At 47.9% G+C, this 8,974-nt stretch overlaps 1 protein-coding gene across 2 annotated transcripts; it reads right to left on the minus strand.

Annotated features, from left to right (window-relative positions):
* Positions 1-4,310: 4,310 nt before the first annotated feature.
* olig1 (oligodendrocyte transcription factor 1) lies at positions 4,311-6,576 on the minus strand. 2 transcript variants are annotated; one of them, XM_048978837.1, is made up of 2 exons: positions 6,296-6,576; positions 4,311-5,752 (listed from the first exon to the last, which is right to left on the minus strand). In XM_048978837.1, exon 2 carries the CDS (start codon positions 5,665-5,667, stop codon positions 4,930-4,932), a length of 738 nt encoding a protein of 245 aa, XP_048834794.1. In that variant the 5' UTR covers positions 5,668-5,752; positions 6,296-6,576; the 3' UTR covers positions 4,311-4,929. The 2 variants fall into 2 exon arrangements, with proteins under 2 accessions (XP_048834794.1, XP_048834793.1); XM_048978836.1 differs by having other exon boundaries at positions 4,311-5,901.
* Between the last annotated feature and the right edge of the window lie 2,398 nt (positions 6,577-8,974).

Genomic DNA, 8,974 nt, shown 5'->3' on the forward strand with positions numbered 1-8,974 from the left:
TTTAGTTTTTAATCATGAAATCATTATGGTGTATTTAAACAAAATATTAGCAGTTTTCATCGCTATGTTTCAAGAAAAAAATGTCTTTCCACACTGAAGCCCATGACCATGCAAACGTAAAAGTCCCGCGGGTAGTTATGGGTAGTCGGTCCTGCGGCACTGTTCCGGCAAGTTCCAATTCTTCTCTCGGTGCAACTTCCAGTCAGGCAGCACTAACAGAGAAAAACTAACCCGTCCAAGGGAACACAATAGGAGCATCTCTCTCTCTGTGTCAGAGACACCCCCGTCCTTTTGTCCCGCCGCGGGGACTCCCCACGTCGGCGCTCCTGTTTGACAAGCCCGCCTGCCAAACAACTCAATTAACCAAAAAAGAAGGGGAAGAAAGGAAGACCCAAACAGAAGGAAAGAGAGGGCTGGAGGCCGTCAGGCGGGGACGTCAACTCTGCCGGAATGAGCCAGGCGGAATTACGGGGGAAAGGGAGGGAAAAGGCCGTGTCGTGTTAACTGGCATTCCGAACTGTCCAAAGGGCAAACAGAAGGCCAGGGGGTCATTGCCACTTGGTGCGCCCCACTCCCACCGCAACCCCCCTGCCCCGATTGATGAGTCCAGCTGGACGCTAAAGTAGTGCGAAAGCGGCTCGTGTTTGCTCTGCTCTTCACGTGAAGCGGGCTGTTCGCTGACACACAGTCAGATCTGTTAGCCTCTACTCCACGCAAAGCCGGCGAGGTTAACCCACAAGTTTGCCACGCTCCGTGGTCTGACCGACGGCCAATGGCATGCTGGCAGGAGGACAGGAGCTGCCTCTTCAAGGTCATCGTGTTCTGACAGCCGCAGAATGCTGAGGCATTGACCGTCTTTAGAAAATCTTAAAATGGGCTGCCGGTTAAAATATCACACGGAGATATTGGGCAGATAATGTACAAATGTGTGCCACACTGTCGAGTCACTTGCCTGTGCATGTGCCTATGAATGTGTGGCCAGTTTTCTGTGAGCAGAGTAACGATCAGTTCGGTTGTGTGTTGCACTGGGGCGAAATCCACAGCATTAGTGTTTGCACTGAAATCCTTGAAATCAGGTCTGCAAGATGTGTAGAACATTCTCCCCACTTTGCTAGCATATGAAACAGAGAGCTTCTTGGGAATTTTATAGTAGTGTGAGATTGAAAGGGTGATGGCAGAGAGGGACAGGTCCCACTGTTAACACTTTAGGAGAAAGATAAGCAGGGTAAGGGAGGGGGGGGAATCACAAGCTAATTTAAATGGGGGGTCTTGACCGCTCCTCTGCCCCATTCATTGGGGGATATTTATGGCTGAGCACTTCCTACTCTCAGGACTCCCCACGTTGAGAACAGGGCATGGCTGCTGGGAAGGCAAAGGTGAACCAGGCCCTTGAGAATAAGACCCCCCCCCCATCCAAAAAAAAAATAATTAAAAACGTTTTGTGGCACTGCAAAGCATCAGATACCAGATGCCTGTGGCATATGAGAGAGGGTACAGGGCGCGTAAATGGGGCAGCGGGAAGAAGATGTACCTTTCATCCACGCCGCACCTTCAGAAGCACACATACACGCACTCATATGCTCATGCACCCTAAATAACTCACAGTGAGGCTGGCTCTGGCTGGGGGGGGGGGGGGGCATAAAGGCAGAGAAGATAAATCTCCAGACTTGCGCAGGAATGAAAAGACAAGCCAGGCTCTTCTCACAGTCTTCCATTCACTCAAAGGGAAGGATAGATGGTTCTCAATCAGTCTTTAATGGTGGGCAATTTAACTTCCCCTGGCTGTGAATAAGGCCAGGCAATAACACATGCTCTGGGACAATGTAACAAAAAACAGGGGGTGGGAAGGGGGTGCAGAGAGAATTTGTAACCCGTTGTATTCGGCGGCGAGTGACCACATAGTGGGAGGAAGGATCCCACGAGACAGAGACCTTCATGAGCGAGAATAGGCACCATGTTCTACATGTACCTGCCCAGCTGAGCTTAACGGGGGATGTGTGGCTCAGCTTCATGGGACAGGGGTGGAGCTAGGAATCCTGGACCCCTGTCAAAATGTCTCCTTTGGCCCCCCTGCTCAATTTTGCATATAATTGAATGCGCTCAAGGACTCCTGTAAAGTGCTTGCCCCCCTGAATCTGCAACGGTATCTGTGGCCCTAACTGTGCCCCTGGCTTGGGATGATGTGCTAGTGATCGGAAGGTCGCTGGTTCGAATGTAGCGGTCGACGGGCTGATTTCACAGTTGGGCTCTTTCAGCAGGACTCTTAACCCCCATTGCGCGAGGTGCTGGCTGACCCTAATCCTAATCCTAACCCTAACCCTAATCCTAACCCTAACCCTAATCCTAACCCTAACCCTAATCCTGCTTTCTCGATTGTACGTAGCTTTCAGGAAACGCATCAGCTAAATGTAGGAAGCTAAACTGCTGCCGTGGATGGTGCCCCCTGCTGGTGCCTCAATCTGCTGAACTAGCAGATAACAGGGGTTTGTTTCACAGGCTTGGAATATTCCGGAAGTTTCAGTCATCAGCAAAGTATAAGAAACCGGTCCATGGTCTTTCTGGGATGTCACTGTCAGCAGGCTGCTCATTTAAATGGTAGGGTGGGGAACTTTATATGTATCATAAAAAAAACATAATAATATAATTACTCACTGATATATATAGGAAGCACTCTTTTCAACATTTAATAGTTAATATTTAATTACCATCAGCAGGGGTGCCATGAAGAGGGGGAAGTTAGAACAATTCAGAAGCAAATTTGGGACACAATTGAATTGGTCTGGGTCAGGGTCCCCATACGGTATGCTTTCATGGGGCCCAAAATCTCTAGCAGTGCCTCTGACTGTCAGGTCTCTGGGTGTCGACCCTTTATTGGTGCATAGTACAGGATAATAAATATTACTTGTGTGAAACCTTCGCATCCATTTCAGATCGGTCATTAAGTCAAGCATGTGCTCAGAAGCAGGAGTTTTCAGGTTATAACCTCTCTGACTCCTCTTGTGACCCTTTGTTTTTTCATCATATCTGACATGGCTGTGCCACCCACCCCCCTCCTCCCTGCCCCCCCCAAATCACTGTGTGGCCAGGATGCAAGAAACAAGAGCTGGAGCCGGGGGTTCGACGTGAGGGCCAGCGGCCGGCCGAACTGACTGAAGCCCCCGCATAGAGCAAACAAAGCCACCAGCGGCCGCCGGAGCGAGGGGAAGAAGGAGAGAGGGGCTTAAGTATGGCGATACAAAGGCGGGTAAACGGGGGAGTCCAGGCGAGGGGGGGGTCAGAGGGGGAGGCGTGGGGATAGGTAACAGAAGAAAAAATAAATAAAAATTAAAAAGGTAATCCCTTTGAGATGTTTCGAGACATAAAACAGCTATATGTAAATGAAAGCAATAGGATTTTTGTTGCACCCCCCTACTTTGATCTTGCGGTCTGAATCCAACACCCCCTCCCATCCGTCCTCCTGCTTCTTGCAAGGAAATCTAGGCCTTTTAAAGGGACCCTCCCTTAATAGCATGTACCTCTCCTTTTGTGCTCCCCAATGGGCAACATATTCTCTGCTTTACACGCAGCACTTGCCATTCACACATCCGCGGCTGTAATCCCCTTATTCCGAGATAGCAATTATTTGGAGTATTTTGTTATTATTATTGCTATTATTCATGTCTATTCTGTCCAAGGGGCTGATTGCCTCCCTCTCTCGTGTCTTATCTGCAGTTTAAATAGCCTGCCTGCTTTTTTTTTTCCTCCAAAAGGTTCGAGTTTTTGCAGTGAAAACATACCCCCTCTCCATACCCCCCCCCACCCCCCCCCCCCCTTTGATGAAAACACATTTTCTGGGTGTTTGAACATATTGTGAAGTGCAGGTAGGGTGTGTCACTGAAACACCCGGACAAGCCCTCCAACATAGAGGAAAGCATCAAGAATTCCATTAAAGATGGAGGAGAAGAGAAGAAAAATCATTTTAAAAGGCACTTATTTTAGGTCAGGGAATAATTGTGCCAGTGGGTTTTGATCTTGTCCACGTTGGGGGATGATTGGAGCAGGGATCAGGGGTAATATGCAAAATGAAAAGGCCCTGTTTCACTATTTGGGATCCCCAAGAGCCTGGGCCTTTCATTAAAGCAGAGTTATATCCCTGATCTGTATAGCCCAGCCCACAGGTTGAATTAATGCCACACACAGCTGTCTGGAAGAGAACAGCTACACCAAAAGCAAAAGTTGAGCCAGTGGGGTGTGTTGTCGCTGTATGAGGATAAACCTACAGAAAAGCACAGAGTCATCAGCCGGAAACACTGCCGACGTCCTTAACACCAGACTGTTCAAAAATAGCATTTATTTCTATGCGAACAATGTGAAACGGATTGCAGCAGACAGCACATGTATCATCTACTATAATTTTGTCACTTTTTCCAGTAGCACCAGTGAAACAAAACCAGTTAAATTTGATCGTGTTAAAATTTTAAATAAACATTCTCCATCTTGAAACAATTTTAATACCTATAAAGAAAAGCCTCGAAATTAATTAAAATCTAAAGAATGAATGAAGAGCAAAAAGCAATATTATAACCGTGGATCTATTTCTACAACAGTTCATTCGAAAGGCAGCGATCTAACTTGTGCAGGAATGAGTGCAGTGTTTTAGATTGTAAGCAAACTACTTTGAAATAAAGGTGTGTTAGGTGTAAATGCATGCATCATGTTAACATGTTTATTTATGTTTCTCTCTTTTTTACGCCTGAAGTCACTTTAAAAGTGGCCATCAGTTCTTCTTGAAAAACTAGACGAAAACATAATATAACATAACATGTTATTCTTGACATACTAAAAAAGTAAGTAGTTAATAACAGGTGCATTCTGGTTAGATGGGGTAAAGTTTATCTGCTAGAACAGGTGGCCGCAGTGATGAAAGAGAAGGGGTGTGGATTTTCTCAGTCACTTGGGGTACCTTGTTCCAGGGCTGGTATGAATGACGTGTGGAAGCTTACATGCTCCACAGGAGCAGAGCTGCCCCCCAGGTCCCTCTCCTGTAGACCACTGGGGTTGGATGAGAGTAGCTTCCTCTGTTGGCTGGAGTGGGACCGAGCTCTTGGTGGAGGTCAGCAGAGAGTCGGAAGTGAAGAGAAGCTGACCGGGGGTGGTGAGGAAGGGCCAGTTCCCCGCCAGGAGAAGCCGTGGGGTGACTCCCCCCAGGCCAACGCCCCTGCCCACCCCCACACCCATTCCCACACTCACCTCACCTAACAGCCGTCTCATCTCCTGCAGAGATGAGCCCAGGAGCAGGATGTAGTTCCGCGCCAAGATGAGGGTGGAGATTTTGGAGAGCCTGCGGCTATGGTGGGGGTGGTGCTGGGCAGCAGGAGATGAGTATGGCATCATCACCTCTCTCAGGGCATCCATGGCCATGTTCAGATCCTGCATTCGCTTTCTTTCCCTGCTGTTGATCCTTCGCCTCAGTTCCTGCTGTTCCTCTGGGTTCAGCTCCCTGGGGAGCTTTCCAGGCCTCTGTGGCCCTCTTCCAGCCCCCATGGCGCTCAACGCGGGTCCAGGAAGAAGCCCCATCCCCAGTGAGCTGACATCTCTGGGCAGGGCCTGTTGAGAAGCTCTGCCACCCAGAGGAGTGACTAAGCCAGAGTCTCTCCTGCTTGGGCTGTTGGAGGTGCTGGTGTTCATCTCTAGTGTCTGAGGCCCTAGCTGTGCTGGTCTGGCCAGGCCAAGAGCAACAGGGCTGCAAGAGAACTTTCAATGTCCTTTCCTCCTAGAGTTAAAACAGAGGATTGTAGGAGAAGTAGTTTACAAGTCACCTCCAGTTTCCACATCTGCTTAAGGCTTCTTGATTCTGTCGTCAAGCCCTCCCATAAGACGCTTCAGGTAAGTCGTCCTTCTCTTTAATAGGCTGGAAAATTGCTTTAAAAGATTGTAAAAAATTGTAATGTTAAGGCAAATAAATCAGTTTTTCTATTGCCATTTTTTTTCCACTAGCAACAATTTTTTGCTTAACACTACTTAATTTCTTGGATATCAACAAACAATTTGTACAGATCATAAGCTTAGCTTTAGACAGCTGATGAAAAATACAGAAACTAAATTGTGTCTCTCCTGCCAATTCTTCCCCAGAACAATGTTTTCCCCACCTACCAGCTGCAAAACAATAACATGTGTTCAAAAATACATATGTGCCCACATACAGAAACACGCAAACGTTAAATTTTTGATCTTTATGGTAGTCCGTCTGCGTCCATGCCTGGTTTCATCTGAACATCCAGACTCTCCCTTCCAGATATCTGCCCAGATAAACTACCTGTTACATCCAGACAATCCAGACCACGGTCCAAAACGTAGAGGAGCAAGCAATTGAGGAGGCATGCAGAGAAGCCAGGATTCTCTCTGCAAAGTGACACCGACGTTCTCAGTCGTAGATCAGGAAGATGATGGCAGCTTTCACTGGTGCCTGGAAGCTTCGTCTCGGAACAGTGGGTGACAAATGCTTCTGATCCGGAATCGGGCTTGAGAGTGTGTGAGAAAACATCTAGTCAGAGGGTGAGGACTTCTCTGGGAGTAGATTGAAGCAGTGAGAATGGGTGGGAGTGGAGAATGGCATCATTCCCGAGTTCAAGATCGAACACACATACAGCGATAGCCAATTAGGTGTTGCCGTCACCAGCCGAGTTTTCTAATTGGCTGAGACTTTTTTTCTTAATCAGAAACTATATATATATATATATATATAATCAGTGTTTCACATGTATGTACTCACAAGCATATTTGATCATTTGAACTTTAACTTTGCATAATGTGGAATTTTTCAGTAATTTACTGCTTAATTTTTGCTTTCAATAATAAACAATCGTTTTCTAACACCCACTTCGCTGTGCTTGTAACCTGCACACTTTTCACGCGTAACTTTTCACTACAGTTACTAAGCCAGGGCTCATATGCGATCAGCATTGTCCTGTTTGTCTTAAAGCTGTAGCAAGGCTCATCCAACCCACTGGCTTTTCGCAGAAATGAGCATCCAAGCTAATTAGGCACCAGGACACTGAATGCAACAAAGGCGTTTACAGATCGCATTTTAAGAAGGCAAACATAAATAGGTCACACACAAGGGTGAGGCAATGAAACACCACTGTTGTGTTTTTTTTTTTTCAGAAAAAAAAATGACAACAGGAAAAAAGACACCTTGAAATGAGCCTCTATGCTGCTGCCTCTCTTCTATAAACAAACAATGAAGGCTGGGAGACAGGGGCCGCTGACTGGAGATGGTAATGGCAAATGCAAAAGGACGTGAAGAAGAGACCTTCCTTTCTTCCCTCTTTTCTCCGTCCCAAACACAAAGGCATGTGCCGAGGTACTTTCCTGCCAGGCACCGGTGCTGCCCGGCTGGTGCTGTCCCCCCCTGCCCCCCCATGACTGAAAGGGAGCGCCGCAGATGAACAGGAAAGGGCCGGGATGAAAGGCGAGGGCCGGGGCGGCGGGCAGCTGCGGGGGGACACAGAGCGGCGGGCGGCGGCGGCGGTGGGGCCAGGATGCGTGTGAGCGGCTGCGCTTCCAGCTCCTGCCCGGCGCCGCTGAATAGAGCTGCCACTGATGGATTAGGGAGGACCAGCTCGGATGGGAGAGACGGAAAGAAGAAGAGGAGGGAAAAAACAAGAGGGGAGAAAGTTTTCTCCTCTGAAAAGGGCTACAATGTCGTCCCCCCCCCCCCCTCTCTCTCTCCACCCCCCCCCCCCCCCAATGTGCGCGTGCAAACTCGAAAGGGACACCTGCCTGGACAGTGATGCACACAAGCGATCGCGGACAGAAGTTAAAAATGGAGCCAGGGCCATGAATATGTCAAAGAAAAGGTCCCCCACTTCCCTCCCCTGCACACCCCCCCCTTGCCCTGCCCCCCTCGCCGGCAAAAAACATGGAATTGATTTCGGAGCTCAGTGTCAGGGACTAATACATCCTTTTTCACACGGAAAAAGCCTCCCCAGCACCCCGACCCCTTTTCATGGTCTTGAAGCAGGAACAGGCCTCTCACAGGGCGTGTGTGTGTGTGTTAAATGGGTGGGGGGTGGCTTTGTGGGGGCTTTAGCCGGGTCCATCCGGGGGAGACCATCTGTCTGCGGTAGTGATGCTGGGGCTAGGGGCGTCCCGTCCGCCTCGGATACCGGTGCCGGTCTCAGATGCCTGCTTGTGTCCTGTCCTTCAGCTTTCCCAGCCTGGTCTGCTGATCTGCCAACAGAACTCGTCTCCCAAAGCTGCACCTGTGATCTAAATGCCTTTTATTTCACCTAATTTCCTGAGAGGCTTGTGGGAGCTATCCGGCCTCCATGAATACCAGCGTAGCAGGCGCGAGCAGCTTGCCATTGAGACAAATGCCCCCAGCGCAGGCTGAATGTCAATTGGCCGCAAATAAGGTCATGGTTTCTCAATCGCCGCTTTGCTCATTTCGCTCAATTCGCTAATTCCGATAAATTTGTTATCGCGTAGTCCAATAACTGTAGGGAGTTGAACAGTAGACAGATTGAAGAGGTTTCCAGGCCTCTTGTCATGGACTGGAACGCGAGCGCTGGTAACAAATTAAAAAAAAAAATTTAAAATAATTTTTTAGTTATTTGTGTGATTGTTTCAAATGATTAGCATAAGATGGACTTGATTCCATGGGAAATTCTTCTTACGACATCAATTCCATACATTGCATGTTAAAATTGCATCTTTACTCTTTAATCAAAGCAGAAAAAAAGACCTTATTCCAGAACAATAATTCAAATTTCTAAGAATTTGGTTTGTAAATGTAAAAAAAAAAGTGTACTTAGAAGGTCAAATGCAAACTGTAAACTGCCAGGTTGTGATACCATCATTAATATTCATACACGGGGCAAACGCGGTACATTTGTCTCATCTGCAATGGGAGTAATATATGACCAACTGCTTACGCTGGACCCAACACCTTGAGGCAATATTACCGAAAGACATTTTCCGTTTGAAATGTGCG

Source organism: Brienomyrus brachyistius, chromosome 16 (assembly GCF_023856365.1).
Source record: "Brienomyrus brachyistius isolate T26 chromosome 16, BBRACH_0.4, whole genome shotgun sequence".
NCBI classification, from domain to species: domain Eukaryota; kingdom Metazoa; phylum Chordata; class Actinopteri; order Osteoglossiformes; family Mormyridae; genus Brienomyrus; species Brienomyrus brachyistius.

Bases quoted from the DNA above. Each gene is read 5' to 3' on its own strand.
- olig1 (XM_048978837.1), bottom strand. From the start codon at position 5,667: ATGAACACCAGCACCTCCAACAGCCCAAGCAGGAGAGACTCTGGCTTA.